The 24,747-nt window shown below is 36.9% G+C and overlaps 6 protein-coding genes across 9 annotated transcripts; 3 read left to right on the plus strand and 3 right to left on the minus strand.

Annotated features, from left to right (window-relative positions):
• Positions 1–26: 26 nt before the first annotated feature.
• On the minus strand, positions 27–3,461 carry LOC21388820 (calcium-dependent protein kinase 26). Of its 3 annotated transcripts, XM_024172511.1 has the most exons (6): positions 3,319–3,461; positions 3,137–3,191; positions 1,841–2,755; positions 1,454–1,750; positions 733–1,152; positions 27–648 (listed from the first exon to the last, which is right to left on the minus strand). In XM_024172511.1, the coding sequence occupies exons 3-6, from the start codon at positions 2,427–2,429 to the stop codon at positions 380–382; spliced, it is 1,575 nt and encodes a 524-aa protein (XP_024028279.1). In that variant the 5' UTR covers positions 2,430–2,755; positions 3,137–3,191; positions 3,319–3,461; the 3' UTR covers positions 27–379. The 3 variants fall into 3 exon arrangements, with proteins under 3 accessions (XP_024028279.1, XP_024028278.1, XP_024028280.1); XM_024172510.1 differs by lacking the exon at positions 3,137–3,191; XM_024172512.1 differs by lacking the exons at positions 3,137–3,191; positions 3,319–3,461 and adding an exon at positions 3,246–3,266.
• Positions 3,462–4,368: 907 nt separating this feature from the next.
• On the plus strand, positions 4,369–8,231 carry LOC21388821 (zinc finger CCCH domain-containing protein 63). The gene is made up of 9 exons (XM_024172506.1): positions 4,369–5,182; positions 5,267–5,362; positions 5,922–6,011; positions 6,158–6,259; positions 6,619–6,765; positions 6,890–7,009; positions 7,134–7,193; positions 7,479–7,576; positions 7,709–8,231. The coding sequence occupies exons 1-9, from the start codon at positions 4,739–4,741 to the stop codon at positions 7,848–7,850; spliced, it is 1,299 nt and encodes a 432-aa protein (XP_024028274.1). The 5' UTR covers positions 4,369–4,738; the 3' UTR covers positions 7,851–8,231.
• A 590-nt stretch (positions 8,232–8,821) lies between these two features.
• LOC21388822 (sorbitol dehydrogenase) lies at positions 8,822–11,410 on the minus strand. The gene is made up of 6 exons (XM_010108503.2): positions 11,154–11,410; positions 10,956–11,023; positions 10,485–10,721; positions 9,931–10,221; positions 9,618–9,805; positions 8,822–9,307 (listed from the first exon to the last, which is right to left on the minus strand). Exons 1-6 carry the CDS (start codon positions 11,281–11,283, stop codon positions 9,115–9,117), a joined length of 1,107 nt encoding a protein of 368 aa, XP_010106805.1. The 5' UTR covers positions 11,284–11,410; the 3' UTR covers positions 8,822–9,114.
• A 2,414-nt stretch (positions 11,411–13,824) lies between these two features.
• Positions 13,825–16,074, plus strand: LOC21388823 (L-idonate 5-dehydrogenase). Of its 2 annotated transcripts, none has more exons than XM_010108504.2 (6): positions 13,825–13,990; positions 14,317–14,384; positions 14,518–14,754; positions 14,841–15,131; positions 15,215–15,402; positions 15,605–16,074. In XM_010108504.2, exons 1-6 carry the CDS (start codon positions 13,900–13,902, stop codon positions 15,795–15,797), a joined length of 1,068 nt encoding a protein of 355 aa, XP_010106806.1. In that variant the 5' UTR covers positions 13,825–13,899; the 3' UTR covers positions 15,798–16,074. The 2 variants fall into 2 exon arrangements, with proteins under 2 accessions (XP_010106806.1, XP_024028276.1); XM_024172508.1 differs by having other exon boundaries at positions 14,551–14,754.
• LOC21388824 (pentatricopeptide repeat-containing protein At2g22410, mitochondrial) lies at positions 16,057–18,008 on the minus strand. The gene has a single exon (XM_010108505.2). The coding sequence runs from the start codon at positions 17,919–17,921 to the stop codon at positions 16,068–16,070; it is 1,854 nt and encodes a 617-aa protein (XP_010106807.1). The 5' UTR covers positions 17,922–18,008; the 3' UTR covers positions 16,057–16,067.
• A 5,585-nt stretch (positions 18,009–23,593) lies between these two features.
• Positions 23,594–24,439, plus strand: LOC21388825. Its single transcript, XM_010108506.2, has one exon. The coding sequence runs from the start codon at positions 23,769–23,771 to the stop codon at positions 24,120–24,122; it is 354 nt and encodes a 117-aa protein (XP_010106808.1). The 5' UTR covers positions 23,594–23,768; the 3' UTR covers positions 24,123–24,439.
• The last annotated feature ends 308 nt before the right edge of the window (positions 24,440–24,747 follow it).

A 24,747-nucleotide genomic window follows, 5' to 3' on the forward strand; every position in this document is an offset into this window, starting at 1 on the left:
AACTAAACGGATCCTTAGAGTCGGGAATTTAAACTCTACAGCTTAAGTCGTTGGAGACAAATATAAGCCCATTAGTTATAGGCTATAGCAAAACGTGGAAAACTTTGTATTGCCAAGATCACACCCTACATTTTACAAGGCTAAAACACCCCCACTACCCTTGTCACCTACTGCTAGTGCAACGCAAACTCCACCAAATTAGAAAGCCAACACCCTTCATAACTAGGACCTAGTTAAAAACTAACATGAAAGTGGGCACTCACAACCAGAAACCCCGAAACAAGGACATCACTTGAAGGAAAACTCCACATGGGCAATGCCAATTCCTCCACGCCCCCACCACACAATCAGAACCCCACAAAAATTTATGGTCACAGTTTCAGCAGACAAGTGAAGATCTAAGAGAAGTAGGAAAATGAGTACACGAGGACCAACGAATGACGGATTCTGACACAATGAAATCAATTTGCTCGTGCTCGCCGAGCCCAATCGTACAGTTTCTCTTGCTGTGAATTCCTGCAACCCTAGGCCTACTTGTTCCCCCGGCTCTTTTAACTTCGGTTGGCTTGTTCTCCATATGTCTACTAGATAAGTGGGTAAAGCAAACGGATGAATCTGGCAAAAATGGCAACTTGTCCAAGCTTGCCTCTGCACAGTAAAGCAAAATTAGAACTACTGACATAACCATGATACGATAAAGCAAAGATCTGTACAACGACGTTCCTGTAATACCTTTACGAACTGATTGGACTCTGGATATGTCAACTGGGACCTCTGCTTTACAATTTGCATAATCAACAATGGAATCGGGGCCGAAGAATGCAAAGCTTGGCATTGAAAGAACAGGTGAAGAGGAGATTTCTGAACCAATGCCAATAGAATCGCCACTGCTGTGAAAGGAAAACCCACCAGATGCCAAGCAAGGAGTTGATGGCTCCGCTAGGAAAGAAGAAAAAGATGATCTGCAAGTGAATGAAGATGATGGGGTGTGGCAAGCAATCGGCGATCCATGGCCAAAACTGATGTCCCGATCTCTGGACATAAATGCAGTAGAAAATGAGCTGCCACCCTCATCCCATGCTTGGCATGTTTCTTCTGCGCATTGGCTTTGTTGTTCAGGATGTAATTCATTTGTTGACATCCATGAATGATCTACCAAAAGGCAAGTCATGCTCAAAGTAAGTATTAACGAGCAGAAGTACCACTCAAACTGATTCGTTCATGGGTTAGAAAAGGAAAAGGTAAAATCTCTCAGCCCTAGTGCAAGATGTAGAGACCAGCAATGAAAAAAGTTTATCCGAAATAAGAAGTCACCTTACTCAAAATAGTTAATCTCACAGACAAATACAAAGACAAAAAGCCTTTGTAATACTACTGCTCCGAATGTTCTTTCTTAAATGACAAGAAAGTAAGATGCACGTTTCCATTAAAAGATTGTGTTCGCTTAACCTACCTAAAACCTGCTGAGCAGTAAGCCTTTGAGAAGAATCTGTACAGAGCATTCTTCTAATCAAATCCCTAGCTGATTCGGAAATATGGTCCCAGGGATTAGACGGGAACCTCAGATCAGCCATCCTAACAGCATCGAATATCCGGGATTTCGTCTTTCCCCAAAATGGCGGCATTCCGCTGAGAAGAATGTAAAGAATAACACCAGCGCTCCAAACATCAGCAGCCTGGTTATAGCCTCCTGCAAGTACCTCAGGAGCTATATAGAATGGACTTCCAACTAACCCATGTAAACTTTCTCCTGTTTGTACAAAACTACCAAGTAAATCCACACGAAACAGACAGAATAAACATCAAGTAAAATGTAAATCCAGACGAGACACGAAAGTACCAGGCTTGATATAAGTTGCGAGACCAAAATCTGCCAACTTAATCGGAGACGATGAGGCCTTCGTTGCGAGCAGGATGTTCTCGGGCTTCAAATCTCGATGAACAACCCCGTTTTCGTGACAATACAAAACCACCTGCATCAGATGCCTAAACAGAACCCTGGCATCAGACTCAACAAATCTCCCAATCTTTTCCAACTTGTGGAAAAGCTCACCTCCGGCACAAAGCTCCATTACCAAATGCACATAGTCATCCTCCTCGTAAACTGCCTTAAGATCCACAACGTTCGGGTGCCCGGATAACCTGGTCATGATCTCAATCTCAAGCCTGATGCTCCTCACATCATCTGAAGTCACCAACTTATCTTTCGCAATTGATTTGCAGGCTAAAACCTCGCCCGTCGCCTTATCCGTGCACGTCCTTATAACACCAAACTGCCCCCAACCCAATTGCTCTCCAAGAACGTATTGGTCTTTAAGGTTTGAGGTCTGGTTTGCTTCCAAAATATTCGTAGTCAAACTTGGGATTTTGTAACAGTTACAAGGCCTTGTATATGGTTCACTTATGCTGTTGCTAAGAGCAACAGCCATAACCAATTTCTCTCCAAAACAACCCCAGAAGACACCAATCAGAATTTCAAAGCCTATGGTTTTCAGAAGGCCCTTTTCAAGTTTTCCTTTTTCAAGTCAATATTTTGAAGTCTTTTTCGGACATACGCATTCACACAGATCGCATGTTGGCGAAAAAATAAAAACGAAATTGGCTTTTCCCAGTTAGTTGTTGAAGTTGACAAAGAGGGATTAACGTGAAGAATAAGATACCATGTATCTGGACATCTGGATAAAGTTTATATTAAAGATAAGAAACCTTACAAGGAACATGAAAGTCCTCAATCCAAGGCTGGGATCACATGGATCTGCAACAAAAACAGAAAGAAAAGTTCTTACAGGTTGAACTAAAAGACAAATAATAACAAAAAAAAAACCCTCTTATAATTAATGTTTTTTCCCTTAAGAAAAGAAAAGGAAAACCCGATTTTTTTTTTTAATAATTCTTAGTATAATTCCCTTTCCCGTTTTTGTTTTTTGGATGTTGACATTTTTTCCGTTTATGCAGAATTCGAACTCAATTCCAGCAAGAGAACTCCCAAACAGAAAAGTGTAACTAGTTACTATTTATAACAGTGAATTACTCAAAAAATCCCAAGAAAAATCTAATCTTTTAAGTAAAAATTTACTGAAATCACATCAGGAAACTCTAAATTTACTGAAAGTAGCTGAATTTCCCACAAACCCACCAAAGTTCAGTGAGAAACAAAGCAACCCAGATCCAAATATTCCCACCATCCACAACTGGAACCATACACGAACACACATTAACTAAAAAAAAAAAAAAATTTCACACACCCACCAACAACGCAGTTACAGAGAGAGGGACCTTAAGGAAAGAAAAGTTAGAGAGAGAGAGAGAGAGAGGGACCTTAAGGAAAGAAAAGTTAGATAGAGAGAGAAGGGGGGAAGGAGTCCGTTGGAGCAGTAGTAGAGCTCCCCAAGACAGAGCTCCTGTTCCGTGGGCTCTGCTTGGCTTCGGCGCACTCTCCTCTGTATCTGCCAAAAATATAAAAAAACTGGCCTTTATTCATCTCTCTGTTTCTTTTTTTGAAATTGTTATAAGGGCTTCCTCGGACGTCAAGACCGCCTCTAATTTAGTTTAATACTTTCATTATCACTTGTGCTTCTCATTAATCTTTTTTTTTTTTTTTCATTTTTTTTAATATTTTGCTTAGGTGATAAAAAACAACAATTTGTTCAATGAGAAATCAAAACCAAATAATCTCGTTTATTTTCTTTATTTTTTTTTCTAAGAAACCTTTTAGAGTATAAAAAAATATCAGCATTTTATAAAATTAAAAGTGTCTTGCAAAATAATCCGATTTTAATCCTATTTTCTTATTTTGCTTTTTTGTTAATTTAATAAGTTTTGTTTTTATAGTATATCATTATAATTAGCCAAACTTTTTTTTAGAAACCTTTATAATAGAGAAGGCCTTTTTTTTTCCCTCCTCCTACTACTAGTAGTTAAGGTTTTTTCAGCTATAAGTTTATTTTTCAAATATTTAATCCATGAATATGAGCACTTTTACATCGTACGATTTATGATTCCTTCCTGATGCATGGTTTGATTCTGACTTTGAATGTAAATTTGAAATTGGTTTGAAAGAATTGACACACTCCTATTTAGATTATACTTTGATTTTTCTTTTTTGATTATACTTTGATTTAGCTCGAGCAGACGTTGGGAGCGTCTTATAAGAGAACAAACGTCATAATTAAAAAAACGACAACACGCGAAAGCGACATAAACTCCATGAACGACAATATCATCTTAAACGACACAAAATTTTAACAATCACAATGTAGGAAGAAAAACGACAATGGTCATCACCTTCCGACCGCAATAGCATCTGATGCAATCTATGGGCTTTTATAAGCCCACGCAAGCGTGCGTGATAGTTACGGCAAAGACGTACCGGCGCAGGACAATTACGTAATTTAACATCCCTCCAGACCGACGAGACGCCGGTATACCGATCTATCTAATATCACCTTCCTTTCTTCTCTTTTTCCTTCTCTAATCTCCGCTTCTCACATATTACGCAAAAATCAAATTCATTTCCTCCCCACTAAATTAAAATCTAGGGTTTCCGATTCAATTTCTCCCCCCAAAACCCCTTCCCAGAAGCATCCAGATAAACACACGCGGAGAAATTTAGGGTTTTTCTTTCTATTTTTCTTTCTTTCTGTGTTGATTATCTTGAACTGTTTGATCAGATTCCATCTTCCGATTCGAATCAATTGATCGATAAATCAGGCAACTTTGGATCGCAGTTGAGAAGGTGATGGATGTGGATGGAGGGGGAAGCAAGCGCGTCTTCCACCGGCTAAGCGGAGGCGCCGGCGGCGGAGGGCCGTCGCCATCCACGGACCCGAGGAACCAGAAGGTCTGTTTCCATTGGAGGGCTGGGAAGTGCAACCGCTTCCCTTGCCCTTACCTCCACAGGGAATTGCAGCCCCCTCCGCCGCAGAATGGAACGGCGTCGTCTAAGCGCCAGTACCACGGGTTCTCCGGCGATGATCCGGAGCCGCGGAGGCCAAACAATTCGACGTGGGGGAGAGTTCACGGCGGCGCCGGAGGGAATAATAAGTTTATAAGGAAGACGGAGAAGTTGTGCCATTTTTGGTCTCAGGGGAACTGTGGGTATGGCGACAAGTGCAAGTACTTGCATTGCTGGACATTCGGGGACGGCTTGTCGTTGTTGACGCAGCTCGAGGGGCATCAGAAGGTGAATTGAGAATCTTTTGATGGCGGTTTTTGTGATGTGGAAATTTGAAAGAAGAGTTGTTCAATGACTTGGGTTTGTGAACAGGTTGTTAGTGGGATTGCGTTTCCATTTGGATCAGACAAACTCTACACCGGGAGTAAAGATGAGACTGTCAGGGTCTGGGACTGCCAGTCTGGTCAGGTACTTCTTCTTCTTGTACGATATTCTTTTACTTTTTGATCGGTTTCTTTATGTATTTTGGAGAAAGTTTACACTTTTTGATTTTTTATTAGTTACACCAATTACAAGGACTTTCCTGTCAGTCCAGAATAGAAAAAGGGTAAACTCAGAGTAGTACATTTGTTGAGGAAGCAGCAAAATGTATGGAAGAAAATAAATTTGTTAAAGAAAGTTTCTTTTACGTTAGATAATTTCTTGTCAGCGCTGCTGGTTACAGCTGTTATGATTCCCATTCATGGCTGGTTTCGATTCTCAAACAATTCTTATATGGTCTATTGTAGCCTTCTCATTATAGGTAAACTACCAAAAAAACAGTTGTAGAATTTTTGCTTGGTTGACATGAGTTTGTTTCCTCCTTATGTCTCTTATGACTTTCAATCAAACAAACTCGCACGTGCAGATTTACTTGGGATATATATTTTTTTGGTCAGTGGATTGGAGAGTAGACATTACTTTGGTTTCATGGTTTGTGTTGTGTAGGGTTTAATTTTGTTGTCTATTTATTTATTATCATTTGCAGTGTACGGCCGTGATTAACCTTGGTGGTGAAGTGGGTTGCATGATCAATGAAGGTCCATGGATTTTTGTAGGCCTACTTAATATGGTGAAGGTAAGGCAGAAGACAAAATTTTAAGCTTTTAGTTTTCTCTCATAATCATGTACATGTTTTGGTTATGTTATGATTATCTAATGCTATATTGATGTGAGCTAGAGGCGAGTGTAGAATGAATTCATGACATAATTCGATGGTGTCAGGCATGGAACATCCAAACTAACATGGAACTGAGTCTTAGTGGACCTGTTGGACAAGTTTATTCCATGGTAGTGGGAAAGGATTTGCTTTTTGCTGGTACGCAGGTAATTTCTTGACAATGACCTATTTGCGTTTGTTATGTATTTTAGGATGTTGACTAATTTATTCATGTTACTGTTTTTTGGGTTGAGGAGTGGCTTGTTTGGCTAATTTAACTTTTTAGAACCTTGTTGCTGCCCATTTGATGAACCAATCGGTTGAAAATAGTATTATTGGGGAAAATTTGATGCTATGAATATTAGAGTTTTTCACTATTCCTGTGAGGAGTTCTGGTGCATGGCATCTGATCTCGCTAATATAAAGTGGTATCCCACTTTCTTTTACCTATGATCTCCATCTTCATGTCCATATCTGGGAACCAAAGTTATTCTTCGGTATAAAGCAAGTACTTTCTTTGGTGCAGGATGGATCAATATTGGCATGGAAATTTAATGCGGCTGCAAATTGCTTTGAACCAGTAACATCACTCACAGGTCACTCACTTGCCGTTGTTTCTTTAGTAGTTGGAGCCAACAGGCTTTACTCTGGATCCATGGACCATTCTATAAAGGTAAGTTAATTGGAGTATTATACAAGTGTTCTCACAAGCACTAAATCATTCCACTGCATTAGGTTTTTTCACACTATTTTAAAATTTTTTTTTCCCCTATATTTCATATTGTGCATTCTTTCAGGTCTGGAGCCTTGAAACATTGCAATGTTTACAGACACTCACAGACCATAGTTCGGTTGTAATGTCTCTTCTTTGCTGGAATCAGTTTCTCTTATCATGTTCCTTAGACAAAACAATAAAGGCAGGTGTCACTTTTGCAGTATACGTATGTATGTTTATTGAAGTGATGATGCGGTATCATAAATGCATTCAGTACTGGTTACGTGCATATTCTGTTATTTGAGTTTCCTCCCCATTTGTGGCAGGTGTGGGTTGCTACACAGAATGGAAGCTTGGAAGTAACGTACACTCACAACGAAGAACATGTAAGCTGTTTTTGTTGTATGGTTATATCATTTTTCCCCTTTATGTTTTGGTGATTTTACCTATAATTACGTTGATAGGTTAGAAACAAGGTTTGTTGTTTAGATAAGCAAGACAGAACATCTAAGGTATGAATGTGAGCTAAAAAATAATATCATTAAAGGAAACAAACGGACGTTCTAGGTCATCCCTAGAGACACATGAAGGAGGCATTGAGCAGTTAGATAGAGATTTCAAGGAGGTGTAAATATCTTGTTCAATGATGATTCCTCGCTGTGCTCTTGCAGGGTGTGCTTGCTCTAGACGGTATGCCTGATTCAGAAGGCAAGCCAGTTTTGCTATGCGCTTGCAACGACAATTCTGTCCGCCTCTATGATTTGCCATCGTGAGTCTTCAACACGAGTGATTCTATATGTGCTGATTTTATTTTCCAACTTCAGATCCTACTGTACAAATTGCATGGCTTAAAAGCTGCCATTTGCCTAATTCTTACTTTCATTCTATCCTGTTGTCTCAGATTTGCTGAGAGGGGAAAAGTTTTCTCAAAACAGGAGGTACGGGCAATTCAGAGGGGTCCCGGTAGTCTGTTTTTCACCGGCGACGGAACAGGTCAATTGAGAATATGGAGCATGTTAGCCGATTCAGCTTCCTCTGCCTGATTTATGAAGGACATAGTGTATCTTGATTTATTATTCTTAATTATTCTCTTCTCCTTTTCCTAGGATCTTTTGTAACGCCTAAGGTTGCTGGAAGGAATAATATTTTTTTTCTTCCCTGGGTCAGGATTGAATTGTAGGTCTAGAGGTTTTGGGGGTTTTTTTTTTTGAAGAGGTAGAATTTTGTTCCACAAACTCCAGCCCGTTACTTGTGCCATATAGAGGAACATCTTGGTCTCATTCCGAAAGTTGTAACTTGAGAACAAATCTGCATAAAGTGCTTATTAATTATATCCTTACCGTTCGCTGCAGATGAATGATGTTTGCAGTGGAGTAAAAATGATTATAAATGCTATATTTAATAGAGAGCTAGTTGTTTTTGTACTGTGGATGTTGTATACCTTGTGCGACTGGTCTTGTAAAATTTTGCAGCAACTTCAAATCTTAAGCTTCTTTCTTTCTTTCTTTTTTTTTTTATTGGGTGGGGGGTTCTTTCATTCATGTGCAATTTTTTCCTTTTCGTTTTGAGATTCATATATATATATATATATATATATTATATTTACGTAAGATGAACAGAAACACCGAATTGTGATGTGATTTTATGTGAGTTTTTTACTATAACAAAAAAGTTAGATGTGACTGTTTTTTAGAGTTTTTTACTGTAATAAAATTTAAATTTTAAATTCAAATCAGTGAAATGAACAGGACTTAAAAGACTAGATTCTAACAGACATGTTACTAGGGAATATCTATGTGATTTTGTAGTTATTATGGTAATTGGTAAGCAAAACTACAGAAATATGAATACATTATGTTACATATATCTAGGTGGTGTCATTTGCATGACTTTGCCTACTTGTGCCATGTTCACAGCAACATATAACTTTCACGGTTCACCTAATAGTCAAAGGTCAAGCAAAGTGAAAGCTGTAAGATACGCTTTCCCATAACTGGAAAACAGAAACAAGATATTGAAGGTGAAATACAGTTATATTAATATGGACACTCAACCCAATTTAAATTTGATTAAGCTCAAACAAGGATTTTATTCTTAGATAAGATATTTGAGATCAGTCCACGGGAACCACTTGGAGCAATCGACATAACTTCTTCATTATTGATTCCCGTCCAAAGCCATTTCTCTAACAAAGCTTTCATAGTATCATAACCGAGTCCCAATCCGAACTGCATCCTTAACATCATATTTGTTTATTGTTTCTTTAACTATTATTACACATTTTTTTGTTTTTTTTTTTAGTTCAGGTTACAGATTAAACATGACCTTAATGGCCGTACCACCACGAGCACTAGTCTCAAATGCTTCTTCCACCTCTCGCTGAGAAAATCCGAACCGATGCGTTATAAGGGGATTCACATCAATCTTTCCACTCCTCAAGAACTCAAGGCATAGTGGCCATGTATTCTTGTACCGGAAAATGCCAATCACATCAACCTCCCTATTTACAACAATGAAGAACCAACAAACATAGCATTACACACATAAATCAATGAGTTGAATTGAAAAATCCACATCTTTACTGGAAAGTTAGTTTATACTAAGTTTCCATTTCCACACTGCTAACTCATTAATCTATCCTATAACTAAGTGAAGGGAACTTGTTAACCATGGTGAACTTCCTAATAGTCAATACAAGTTATAAGTATTCATATAATAATGCCATTGCTCTACAAGCTCATTGTTCTATGTTAGTGGAAATGGCTCTCAAGTTTATTACTTACTGCGGTAGCTTAGAATCTCATTCATACCTTGCAGCAGCTGGAGTGAGTGGGACAGTCATCTCACTGTGACCCATTCCCACAAGGCACACCTTGCCGCCAGGACGAGTAGCACTCAGGGCGGTTGACATAGTTTTGTTAAACCCTGCACAGTCGAAAGTAACATCCACTTCAGCCCCCATGACCTCATGTATCTGAACCACTTCTTCAGCTACATCCTGTAGAATAGAGAGAGTAATTAAAAAGAAAATGAAAAGAAGCCATTGTTTAAGTGATTAACCATTGCTAGCATAATAAGAGCTGAAGAAATGACACCTTGAAATGATGTTCATGGTGGATATACCTGTACATTTGTTGACACTTTGACAGTATCATTTGCCCCAAGATCCTTGGCAACGGATAAACGGTGGTCATCCACATCAACTATGACAATTCTGGGTGCCCCAAATGCACGAGCTGCTAGCATTGTGACAAGGCCAATAGGTCCTGCTCCCATGACCAAAACATTCGTTTCTGGACCAATGTTTGCTCGGCGACAAGCGTGGACACCAACGCTTAAAGGCTCACACATTGCCCCTTCCTCTAAGCTCACATTATCTGGCAGTTTGAAACATAGGTCTGCAGGATGCACCACCTATCCAAAGGACCAAAACAAAAAGTAAAATCTTATATCAGCTGTTATAACTGTCTTACAATTCAAGGATACTTTTCGCGTTGAAATCATACATAATATTTAGGCCTTTCTGCATAGCTAGGCAATGTGAAAGTCTATAATGCAGCCTTAAAATCCCAAGAAATGATGCCTAATCATAGAGTTAATCCGTTTTGTGACAGAGCACAATTTTGGTGGCGTCATTGATCAGTCACCAAATGCTGAAGAAAAAAAAGGTTAAATACCTGATCAGCAAGAGAACCATGAACGGGTGGAGTAGCAAAAAACTTCATCTCCGGGCAAAGATTGTATCGACCTTCTTTGCAGAGATTGCAGCGCCAGCAACTGATTCCAGGCTCCAGCGCCACGCGGTCACCGGGCACAAGGCTCTTCACCTCACTCCCAACTTCCTCTATGATTCCGGCACACTCGTGGCCTATCACCATTGGCTCTTTAACAATGAAATCTGCACATCTCATGGTCTAAAACATGCACAAAATCTCAGACAGATGATCAATACTGGATATCGGATAAAATGGCATCTAAGTAGTGGGTAATTAATAAATTTATTTTACACATAATCTTGCTTGTAAGCCAATCCAATTTGGCTAATAAAAATGTTCTACATAGATATTCATAATTTTGACAATTTCATTCTTTTTCCTACATCATTTTAAACACTCAGAATGTAAAAAGAAAATAGATAAAGGGTTTACCTTGAGGTAGTGAACATCGCTACCACATATGCCTACAGCTTTCATCCTTACTCTAACATCATGGGGTCCTAAAATATAGCCCAGAAAATGCAAAATATTAACACCAAGCTATTAATTTCAAAGATAGGCAAAAGGGTCAGTGATAAAAGTCACTGAAACAAAATACAGAACTTGTCATTTCAATAAAAAGGAAGTTACCAAGAGGAGGGAGTTTGAAAGGCTGAATCTTGAGGGAGTTGATACCAAGAAGCCAGGCAGCCATGTTCTCTTCTTCTTCACCATCTTTGCCTTCCCCAGCTCCTCCATGAGACATCCCTCCCTTCCCCATCTTCTGAATAATTCTGATTCTGATTCTGATTCTGGTGAGAGAAAGAAAGACTCTTTGAGTGGATTTGTTAAAGAGTTTGAAACTGTGTGGAGAGCGATATGGACGATGGACAAGTGGATTTTGTGGAACTGAATTTAAGGGGTATCCTGGTGTTGGATAAGCATCCTTTTTAATTAAAAAATATAATAATAATTTCTTTTTCAACTAATCCATAGTTATTATGCTACAATAATGTCACGGTCTAAATAAGCTAATGATATTTTTATTCCTCACCTTATACTAAAATCACATAAATTAAAAAAAATGATATTATTGTTATTATTATTTTTTGATAGTAGGCCAAGGGGGGGGTGAAGATCTGTTGTTGTCATCCAGAGTTTGCCAAAAATCACAATCAATCACCAATCTGCTGCGTCACTACCCGGTAGGACCTTAATTTCTTTTGTGGTCGTGTTGTGAATACACAATAAGTGCCACGTTTTCACGGGAAAAAAAAAAAAAAGAAGAAGAAGATGCTAGGTGGAAACCATAGAAAAGCTCTCTCGTTTTCTCAATATGTTGTCTTCTACATTTTTATTTTTTATTTTTTTTTATAAACAGTTGTCAATATGCTGTTGTTGTCTCAAGATCATGTTGTCGTTTTAAAAACATCATCTTGTTCTGCAATTGCACATCGTTGTAAAATTGATGTCGTTTTACTGGAGTATTCCTGTCTCCAACGGACGAGATCCTTTCTTCCATTTATTGTCGTGTTTTAGAGCTAACGTTGTAATACCTATTGTTGTCGTTTTTGGATTGATGTCGATTTTTATAGCCAATGTCCTAGTCGTTTTAATGCAATATTGTCGTTTCATCAGTATATGTCGTTTTTTGTCACTCTTAAGATGATCTAGTGTTTTGCATATTACTGTTTCCCTCCCTCTTAAACTCCCAGACTAGGTCACTTTCTCAGGATCTTATGGTTTCTAAAGTGAATCTTGGTTTAATTAGCTGCTGTCGTCTGGAAAGAATATGTCGTTTATTATATACTGGTGTCTGGTGATTTTAATTGTCAATGTCGTTTACTTGCAATGTTGCTGTTTTCTCACGATCTGGTCGTATGTCATAATTTTATGTCGTTTTAATATGATGCCGTCTTTCATATTTCATAGCTTTTAAAATGATGTCGGCTAATGTATATTGTCGTCATGTAATTATGTTGTCGTTCAGCTTATGTATATAGGAATTGTCTCTGAAAAGTACTCACCGGAACGAAAGTCGTATAATTATATATAGTGTATATTTACATATAAATCATGTATATTTACATAAAAAAATCGTGTATATTTAACATAAAATATAATAAATCAGTCAATATATATATTTTCATGTTATGTGTTCACTAATTACAATAAAAAATACATATTTTGAGGATTAATATACATTATCGTTTCTTATAACTTAACATACACGACTTTACATGTAAATATACACAATTTACATATAAATATACACAATTTATCTAAAATTATATAACTATCATTTTAATCAAATACTTTTTAAGTGCCTGATTAGATATTTTATCTATGTATATATATCGTCAATTGATTATGGCGTCATCTTTTAAGTCACGACCGTCAATTTCTTATGATATTGTGGTTTAAAAAAATAAAAAATAAAAAATAAAATAAAATATCGGGTCGTTTCTATAATCTCGTTTTGAAAGAAGATGTCCTTTTACGGCGTGTGTTTTTAATAGTCAATGTCATTTACCTGCAATAGTGTCGCTTTCACAATCCACGCGATTTAGTTGTATTTTAAAAATTTATGTCGTTTCCTTCATCTTGTTCGTTTTGAGTATGATGCCGTGTTAAGAATTTAATGTCGTTTTACTTTGATCTTGTCGTTGTATTTAGAAAAAAAGAAAAATTAGTTTCTTCCATGAGACGCTGTTCATCTTGCTCTCGGTGTGTGCATATGCACACGTACGTATAGATTTCCAATCATAAACCAAATTACTTACCAAAAAATTAACTTGGTTTTAAGTCGTGACCATGCTACTTTTACGATCATATATATTGCCGTAGATTATAAGACAGATCTTTATCCATATGTAGAGATTTCCACTATCATAAGCCCGTTAAAGAGATCTCTTTCTCCGGATGCCCAATTGCCACTGAACTGGCCTTTTTCTATCCGTTAAAGTTGCGTGTTTTGCTTTACATCGTACATTTCAAGTTAGCTAGGACGTCACTCCATGTTTAGATCGTTCTAATTTTATATCTTCACAGAAATTTTGTTTACACATAAGTCTTTTAAGCACGTTACATAAGAGTACGTTTGGTTGGATGATTCGTTCTCTGATTTGAATTATGATTCATGATTCGTTACAGTATTTTCTGTCACAAAAAATACACGTAAATAAAAAATAATTCTAATCTTATGATTCTAATGCATGAACCAAACAGACTCTCGGGGGTGGAATATAGCAAACAAGATATGTATTCCAGAAACGACAACCATATATAGTGGGGTCCAGAAAACGACATTTGGCGGGTAGGAGTCACAAGGTAATTGAACAAAACACCTTCCCAGGATAGGAAGAAAGCTCAGTTAGAGAGAGAGAGAGAGAGAGAGATGTCAAAGAAAGATGAAGGAGAGAACATGGCTGCTTGGCTTCTTGGTATCAAGACTCTTAAGATCCAACCATATCCTCTTCCACCTCTGGGTAACTCCTGTTTCTGTCCAAATTTTTTTTATTATGATCATAGTTCTTTCTTGATCATGCATGATCAGATGGATATATAATATTAATAACCTCTTACCTTGTGCTGATAAAACTCTAATATACCATAACTCTGGGCAAAAGTCGACTTTTTTTCCCGTCTCCAATTGATATGAGAGTAATCATATAGTTGATCACATATATTATGTTGGACTTACAGGATTGTGTCAATCATGACATTAGAATTCTTCACGGACTCGTGTACCTTTTTTTTTTTTTTTGAGAGGTAATTGTTCATTTCATCTTAACAAAGTTTTTCACAATTTTAGGACCTCATGATGTTAGGGTCCGGGTAAAAGCTCTGGGTATTTGTGGCAGTGATGTTCATCACTTCAAGGTGACAAGTCCCCTTAAAATTTCTCTCTTATTTTTTTTTTTTTTTTTTTTTTTTTTTTTTTTTTTTTTTTTTTTCTGAGTATTTTCTTGAATATTTGTTCTGCTTCAAATGCTACATACGAGTTTAAAAAAAGACAATGAGATGCGCAAATTTCATTGTCAAAAAGCCAATGGTTATAGGACATGAATGTGCTGGTGTGATTGAAGAAGTTGGCAGTGGGGTTAAGTCTCTACAAGTAGGTGATCGAGTTGCGTTGGAGCCCGGAATCAGTTGCCGCCAATGCGATCTTTGCAAAAGTGGTCGCTACAATCTTTGCCCCAAAATGAAGTTTTTTGGCTCTCCACCGACTAATGGTTCTCTTGCTAACAAGGTATTTTCAAATTAGTACTAGCTTCTGCTACTTGCTTGGCTCTACAAACTTTTTAAATTCATCCTGATTTCATGATGATTGTACAGGTGGTGCACCCGGCAGATCTATGTTACAAGTTACCTGAAAATGTAAGCTTGGAGGAAGGGGCAATGTGCGAACCCCTGAGCGTCGGCGTGCACGCTTGTCGCCGAGCAAATATAAGCCCGGAGACTAGAGTATTGATCATGGGAGCTGGACCTATAGGCCTTATTACTCTGCTGGCTGCTCGTGCCTTTGGATCCCCTAGAATCGTCATAGTCGACATTGATGATTGCCGATTGTCTATTGCGAAGAGCCTTGGTGCGGATGAGACTGTTTTAGTTTCGACAAACATCCAGGTTCTTGATCTTATTCTTTTTTTTTTTTGATCTCTGTGCAAACCTTTTGGACTTGAAAGTATTTGAGTTAAAATCTTGAACAGGATCTAAGTAAAGAGGTGGAGCTGATACAAAATGCAATGGGTTGTGGCGTTGATGTGAGTTTTGATTGTGTTGGTTTAAACAAAACCATGTCAACAGCTTTGAATGCCACTCGTTCAGGTGGGAAAGTTTGCCTCATTGGACTAGCTCAGAGTGAGACGACTGCCCCGTTAACCCCTACTGCTGCTAGGTAAGTGACCTTTTAACCGTCAAAAATATGGTAGGGACCTAAAATCGACATAATCTTGCTTTCCATTTTCGATGGTAGAGAATTCATGTAAGGGATAGGAAAATGCTCATCTTAGGATTTGGTTTGTTAGCCAACAAAAGATGTTATTAGATTCATGCCAGTGCTATTATAGTTACTAATTCTGGGGTTTGTGTGGTGATAGGGAGGTCGATGTGATTGGCATATTCCGGTATAGAAACACCTGGCCGCTCTGCCTAGAGTTGTTGAGAACCGGTAAGATTGATGTAAAACCACTGATAACCCACAGATTTGGATTCTCACAGAAGGAGGTCGAAGATGCTTTTGAAACTAGTGCTGGTGGAGGCAATGCCATCAAGGTTATGTTCAATCTGTAGCAGATCACCAGATGTATTTCAGAACAATTGGCTTGAGACTTTGGATATTAGTCACATTTATACAGCAAAAGGCCTGAGAAATTGATCAGCCGTTCTCACCAATTTCGGAGTCCGTTCAATTTTAATATGTGATAAGGTAAAATGAGAAACTCGTCAGAATTTTATCCTCTCTCAATGCATAAAAAACTTAAATTGCTGTAGTTTACCCAACAAGATGTTCTGCAACATTATTGTGTAAACTGGACATGAATTATGGTGCTATCTATACTTTTATGTACATCTTCCATTTTGTTCACCAACAAGCGGATCATTTGAGTTGTTTGATGTTAACCCATCGGCTTCAATGGAACTGTAACCAAAAGGCTTCTGCACATTGCTTTCACTCATCAGTTTTCTCATTTTCACAACATCGTCCCATCTATCTATACCGGCATAAGTGCTCGATGAAAGAACATAATTTCCGCTGTTGCAAGGATCCACTTCAAGAAGCTTGTGTGTGACAATCTCAGCTAGACCCACATTTCCATAAAGCTTACAAGCGTTCAACAATATCCGCCATACGACAACATCTGGAACGACAGGCATTTTCTGAATAAACTCGTACGCCTTCTCTAGATTTCCTGAACGGCTTAAGAGATCCACAACGCATCCATAGTGTTTCATTTCTGGTTTGAGTCCATAGACCTTTTCCATACTCTCAAAATATTCCAACCCTTCATCTACCATTCCGGTGTGAGCGCAAACTAGTAAAATCCCCACAAAAGCTCCATGGTTTGGCCGTATGCCTTCTCTTAACATTTGCGAGAAGAGGTCAAGTGCGGAATTTGCAAAACCATTCATGGCAAGTCCTGAAATTACTGAGGTCCAGGAGACAGAGTCCTTTGCTTTCATCTCTTGAAACACCTTTAATGCCTTCTCAGCCAACCCGCATTTGCAATACATGTCGATTAAAGTGTTTCCCACGCAAATATCAGCTTTCACACCATGGTTAATGATGAAGTCATGGACGGCCTCCCCAACATCCAGTGAACCCAAATGGGCACAAGCTGAAAGCACGCTAGCAACCGTTATCTCGTCTGGTTTCACTTTAGCCGCCATCATCTCTTGAAAAAGCTTCACTGCGTCGCTATGTTGGTTAGCTTGAGAGTAGCCAGTGATCATAGCAGTCCAAGACACCACATCTCTGTCGGGCATCTCATCAAAAAGTTTCCTCGCAACAACTAAATTCCCCAATTTCGCGTATCCCATAATCATGGCATTCCATGAGACGATATTTCTTTCTCGCATTCGATCAAACACTCCCCGTGCAAAATTCACCAAACCACGCCGTCCATACATATCAATTATGGTATTTCCCAGGTAGACATTAACTCCGATACTATTCTCCTCTATGTACTTAACTAAAGAGTCCGCAATCTCGTATTCGCCTAAATAACTGCACGCCAAAATAACTTTCATTATTGTCACGGAATCCGCTCTCACATTCACCACCTTCATTTCCCGAAACAGACCCAAAACCTCCTTAAATCTATTCCACTTTGTACACCCACAAATCAAGGAGTTCCAAGAAACCAAATCTCTCTCAGCCATTTCATCGAATAGTTTCCGCGCAAAACCCAAGACCCCACAACTGCCATACATATAAATCAAAGCATTCGCAACGAATAGATAGGTATCGAAACCAAGTTTCACAGAATGAACGTGAACCTTTTTCCCAATCAAAACATCGGAAACTCGAGCACAAGCCTTGAGAACAAAAATAAAAGTCAAATTGTCCCCAACGAATCCTTGGCGACACATACGACTATAAAAAACAATTGCTTCATTGGGATGGTCGCTCTGCGAGAGTCCACGGATCATGTGGTTCCAAAGGGGCAATGTGGGTCCCTCAATCTGGTCGAAAGCGAAACGGGCTTTGCTTAAGTTCGGTGGAGAAAGTGCGTAGGCTCTGATGATTTGAGAGATCGAAAATGGGTCGGTGTGGAGGTGTGATCTGATAAGGCGGGCGTGGAGTTCTTTAATGGAGTTGGTCGGCGTTGGTGTCTGCGTTTTTCGCGCCGGTGGTTGTTGGGTCGCCGCCGCCGATTTGCTCGTGAAGCGCCTTACGGGTCTTGCAAGTTTCATTTACTATAAAAAGCAGAACGCAAAAGTACTAAAAAACAATGGGGATTCGCATGAAGTTGAGTTAAGGAGAGATCGCTACTTCCCAAGTTGCAGGAGGAACACAGCAGATCTCTTGTTCTTTTCGGTCTTGCCAAGGTTGTTCTCACTTTGATACTTTCTTTCAGTCTCAGGTTGTACTTGCTTCCGTACATCTGACATAAGAAGAATTTATCCTTCAAAATGCATTAGACATTTATTTTTTATTTTTAGTAAATATTTTTTTGTTAGTGTAATTATTTAATTAAAAAAATTATAAATTAAGAATAACCGTGCTTACAAAATATTTGTCCAGATTGCTAAAAAAAATAAAGAAAAGGTTGATGGGCTCAATTTCAGATCCAGCTTATTTGGGCTATGACTTATGAGTCCACAGTCTTGTCATCATATATGGGCTGAAGTTGGGTTTTTGTGAGAGATAACTACACATTTCATATCTTGACAGTTAGCCAAAATTTTAAAATATTATAAAAATAATAAAAAATAAATTATAGTAGTTATCGTAGTAATTATCACATTTTATGCTGTATAGTTACGGTCACTATTTTAGTGAAATCAATTTTTTTTTAAAAATAAATAATTAAGGAAAAGAATAAATATCTTTTAGAGTGTGCGAGTCTCGATTTTCTCTTTATTCTTGATTTATATATTTTTGTGGTATTAATAGATAAAAATTTAAACTAGTAAATTAAACAATTTTCTCATTCCTTGAAACTTTTGCTTTATTTCTACTTTATTATTTTGATTTTTCTGTGTGTAAAGAGCCCGTTGTTCTGAGGCTTCAGTTTTGTTACCTGTAATATGGCACGTCAATTCTCAAAGTTAATTGGAATAATGATTTGTCATAATAATCATGAATCATAGGTTAATGGGAGGTTTCGTGTATTAATTATGTTTGTTATTGCTTATTGGTGACTATAGTTGGGAAGATAATTATTACCATGATGTCACTTTCAAGTTTTAGTGCTAAAATTGTGGCTGAAATCAAGAGATCGATAATGTCCGCTAAGACGGAGGCCACTAAGTTCTTCAAAATTCATGCATAAATCTATCCTATGTGCTTCCTATGATCACTCCATTAATTGCAATAGATTTTTTTTTGGGGAGTTTTTTTCCCCCCTAAGTTTTGCCTATTGGTTGCTGTTTAAGATATTATTAGTTAATTAATAATGGATGGTGACGCAACTTGAAATTAAATGGCAATACTATCGACGCAAATTGATAATTAAGTGGCAATACTATCGAAATGCAATACTTGATAATGGACACAAATGGGACGTCCGTATATTCCGTTTTTTCCTAATTGTCAAAAGAATCATATAGCAACATGCTTATCAATAAGAGTCCGATGAAAAAGTAGTAACCAATGCACAATTCTGATCCCAATTATTACCCACAAAAATTATCTTGATAGCAAAGTTTATTATCTTCTCTTCATGAAATATAAATGAAGAGATACATACATATCATAAAAATTCTCGTAGAATCGAGAATGAAATCATGAATTAGTAATTACATCCAATCTATATATATATATATATTAACTATAAAACTTTATATTAAAAAGTTCTTCAAAGCTCTCTTCCTAATTAAACACTAACGTGGGTAGTGTAAATGAATACACATATGAATAATACTAGAGAGATCGATTCAAACTTCAATTTTTATATACTTAACTGATGTGACATATAAATTATCATTTTTATATTGATAAACATTTAAAATATTGTCACGTCAATTAATAATATGCATCTACTAATAAAAAGATAACACCTCGTATGCTACATCACTTAATACACAATCGTTAGGATTTACTCGCAATCTCGCATCCTATGTATAGCTAGCTAGCTGGAGATAAAACCAGGCTTTGATTCGGCGAACAAATTGGTCCAGGTAATTAGAGGGCGGCTACGTATATATAGAAGATGCTCTTAGATACAATAAGCTTAATTTATTTTTATATTATTTATTTTTTCTGATAATACAATAGAAGAAGTACGGCCTAGGAGCTTACTTATATAGTTTAGACTGTTCATTTAAGATTATAGATAAACAAGATCTCGTTGCAACTAGCTAGCCAATGGGTGTTGACGATGCTTGTGCATAAATGATTATAATTACAATACTTCTTAATTAAGAGGGATTTGGTCCTAGGGTTAGGTTGCTATAATTAATTATTCGAATTAGGTGTGGCTTCATTATTAATTATTAATAATATACATGTTTATATGAATATATTATATGTAGCGTAGGCTTGCGAGGGAAAGATGATACCTCAGTTGTAGCTATTGTAACTCGTCAGTTGTGATCATGACTAGAATTAAACACTAAACAATGACGATAATGATAATAATAATTAGAAGAAGATTAGGGGACGTAAACAGAATTTTTCACATTGGCTAACAAGAGCAGTTACCAACCCCAAGCGAAAGGGAAAATGAAAAAAAAATGAGGTCGTGATTGGTGAGCGGTGTGTTTTCAAATATTGCATTTGAATATTAACAGGTGAAATCAGGGTATTTAAGGAAGAAATTAAGAATCATAATAAGTAGGATTACATCTTAAGCTTTCTAGTTAACAATGTCAAAGATGACAACATTAATAATTATATGAGGACAATCCAAGACAGTTATAATATAGATGATGATGTTGGCGATAAAAAAGAAAGAAATAATGTGTTTATCAAGTTACCCAATTGTTTTTTTTTGTTGAGAGTTTGGAAAATGACTTAAACGTTGTTTCTCACAAATATATCATCTCATCTCTAATCGTATTCACTCCCATGAATTTCACGTTGGAAAACAAATAGGATACCAAACTATTAAGTAATTATTCAGAGCAAGAACCAAAAAAAAAAAAAAAAAAAAAAATGTTAAAGTAATTAAGGTCACAGACGAATTACGTATATTAATGTTCATTTTGCGAAAAAAAAAATTATGTATATTAATGTCTTTGGACGTACGTGAATTAGTAAATAAGTATTTTTTGATTATACTTGTGTGTATTAAGACCTAAACCCCTCCTTGATTTATTTGGGTCATAACTTTTCTAGTTAGACATTTGTCCCAGTGTAATTGGCATATCCGTATACAATTTGGCTGATCGTGGAACAATTATGTGAAATTTTATGTGCCAGTACTATATTACTGTAGGAAGGTATTTAGAGGCGTTTGTTTCTTGTATTCGTTTATGATTTTGAATCATGATTTATAATTTTTTATAATATTTTTTTCTCTAAAAAAACACACATAAAATGAGAATGACTTTAAATTATGATTATAAATTCATAAACCAAACGTCTACTTAATCATAATGAAATTCTATTGGTCGACGATGAGCTGGGAAAAGCTAAGGGTAGTTGAAAACAAAGAATACTGAGTGCATCACTATATAACTACTGTTTGGAGAGAATACAAATTCTGACGATAGAAATGGATAGGATAATGCTATTCATGCATTAACAATATCGAAAGATAACTAATATATTTCAAACATGTTGTAACAATTAAACCAATTTCTATAAACGCCATTAATCTATATTCTGTATAAAAAAGAATTATTAGTATCATTATGTTCTCATCTCTTTAATCACTTTGAAAATCCGGAACCACTAATAAAACGGAAAAGGAGCTATTAATGTACTTCATGCACTCTTAATCTTAATTATCAACCAAAGCAAAATTTTTGTTTTTGGTTTGATGAGTGATTAGTGAATAAATTGTTCATCTTCACGCGTGCGCAAATCTTTCACGAAATAAATGATATACACAATATATTCTAGTACATTTTTCTTAAGTGGAGACGTAGGATTACAACATAAAGATTAGATAATGAATACAATTAGGAAAACAAAAAAGTTATTTTGGACTCGAATTTCTGGCGGCCTCCTTTTGTCACATCTCACCGTCCCTCGCTGGACCCACAAGACTTGGTCTGTGTGGTATTTTTCTTCCACCCCTTATTCTAATCCAACGAAACAGTCCTGATTTTCAACTTCCAAGCATCAATGATCACAACACTCCAAAATGGTAAGATAAAAAAAAAAAAAAAAAAAAAAAAAGTTCTTCATATCCCTTGGCTATGGACCAGGGAAAATGATAGTCATTAACCATCCAAAAATTGTCAAAACTTTGGTCCCAATTTTTCACTTACGCGTATGAGAATAGGTTAGATTGGTCCTATATACGCCATTTTAAACACGCCGGGTCTAAGTCCAAATTCCAAAGTCTCATATAACAAAATTAGAGAAGTCGTTCGTCCAATACTTAGGGGTGCATTTAGAGTAAGGGTCCGTATCATGGTTCAAATCATAATACGTGACTTAATATTGTAGTGTTTTTTCTCACAAAAGACACACGTAAATTGAGAATAATTCTAAATTCATGAATCAAACGTTCTCTTATTGATTGAAAATTTGTCTAAGAAGAATGCAGTAAAATATTCAGAGAAATACAAAAAAAAAAAAAAATGTCACTTAAAAAATATCATACTTACATTTATAACATTCGATTTTAACATTTATACCATTAAATTTTTTCTTCCTAACGAAGATGATCGGACATTTTTGAAGAGTCTTCTGAAAGAATCTACTAGAATATTTGTTTAAATCAACAAATATCACGTGAATGTAAATTTGTTGAATATTAATGAGCAATTTTCTTTAAAATATTATTAGTTAATTAATTTGAGGGTACGGGATAAGGTAGTTGATCAGTTGAGACGTTATATCCAAATTCCAAAGGTGGTGGGGGGGTGAAGTGGGGAAGATCACAATTTCTTCACGCAATTTCCCACTTTCCTCACACACGCACAAATTGCTATCCAACACCGCATATTTCGGCCACCACTATCTTTCCATTTCACTATTGCTCGCCCCATCATATAGGCAAAACCCCCGCCGGATAAGTCTCTTATGTTTACATTTTTATATTCCCAAATACCCCTAATAAAATATGGCTTTTAAAATCTTGTGATCTTGTTTTGATAAGAAAGAATTCTTGAATAAGGTGTTGAGAAATGTCACGTAAAATAATCGAACAATTTCAAATCGTTCCATCTGTATCATATTATTTAATTTTATTGTGATACCAACAAAGAGATAAATATTCCACCATGCAAAATTCTCAAGCAATGAATATGTATAAACAATGACGGGAAACAAATGATAGTATCAAGTATCAACGGCGCAAACAATTGGTTTTCAAGCTTTCAATAAAAAAAACAATAAAAAACTCAGCTACTTGTTAACTGCTTATTTGATTAATATTTGGTGGGTACGTCAGATTTTGCTGGATGTTCCTCATACAAAGAGTCTTCACCAAACAAAGCCTTCAAGCAGCAAGCAGCCTGGATGCAGCCTTTCTAACTAAGAGACAAGCACACGTGTCAAAAATACACCAATTTTATCTAACAACTAGAGGTGATTCTAATTCTTTCCAATTTCAATTAATTAGTTCCTTGGACTTGACCAAAAACCTAATTTGTCATTAAAAATCATCACCCCGGCGTCCTTTTAAGTAATTTGACCAATTAGTGGCTAGCTAGTAAGTTGATAGGAAGGTAATTTATTTAAACACTCAACACACAAAGATCAGTCAAGTCCACGTTCTTGAAAACCCAACCTCCTCCCAAAGCAAACGGCAAATAAACGACCTCTAATTCCATTCACGCTACACCACATACATATACATATAAATATATATATATATATATATATATAGCCACACCCAAATACACCTTCACTACATATTTACACATATATATACACAACTCCAATTCCTTGTGTTTCACCAAAACCCATATAATAGTAACATGGCTTCATCGTCCAAGAGCCGAAGTACTACTAGAACTTCTCGGTCGTCGTCTTCGTCGCCGGCGTCGACGGCGGAGGCGGCGTCGTGGTACTGCGCCGTCGTGCTGTTGGCGCTAATCCTGCTGGCTTCCGTGAGAGAGACGTCTCTCTCCGAGCTGGACGAGCCCTTTAGAGGAAACCGGCTGCTGGACCGGCCCTGCGACGAGATCTACATCGTCGGAGAAGGCGAGACTCTCCACACCATCAGCGACAAGTGCGGCGACCCGTTTATCGTCGAGCGGAACCCGCATATCCACGACCCGGATGACGTTTTCCCCGGTTTGGTCATCAAGATTACTCCTTCCAAGCGTTGATCCGAACTCTTCTTGATCATCATGATCATCATCCTCATCATAAATCTTCTTATATAGCTGCTTTGTATTTTGTATCATAATATACACACAGAAAGGTGATATTCTTGTCACTTTCTTTATTCCTCTCTCTCTCGCTTTCTCCTTTAATTTCTTTTTCATTTCAAAGAAATTTGTATGTAAGAAGAAGAGAGACAGAAACTGTGCTTTGTATGCCTGACTGGTCTTGGAAAAGAGAGGGTTCTTTCAAGTCCCCCAGTCCAAGAAATTGTATAAACACGATGAATTTTCTCAAAGAAAATCAGTAACTCTTTGAATTTTCCCCTTTTTTCTTAATTTGCACGTTGAGGATGTTTGTATATATATGTGTATATGACTTTTTATTAATATTTATAATTAGTACTACTTTCTGGGCTTAGTATTGAATATTCTTGATTTTATTAGTTCTCATGTTATTCAAGTTTAAATGAGCCTGTGTCTTAAACTGTTAATATCTTCTGATTATATTTCTAGTAATTTTATATTTAGACGACGTGCTAAAGAACTTTAAAGAAGCAGAAAGAACAAAATTGATGAATAAACCTATAAGTTGTGTAAGGTATGGCGGTTGGGAAGAAAAGCAATCATC

The sequence above is a fragment of the Morus notabilis genome, unplaced genomic scaffold (genome assembly GCF_000414095.1).
Source record: "Morus notabilis unplaced genomic scaffold, ASM41409v2 Scaffold575, whole genome shotgun sequence".
NCBI lineage: Eukaryota > Viridiplantae > Streptophyta > Magnoliopsida > Rosales > Moraceae > Morus > Morus notabilis.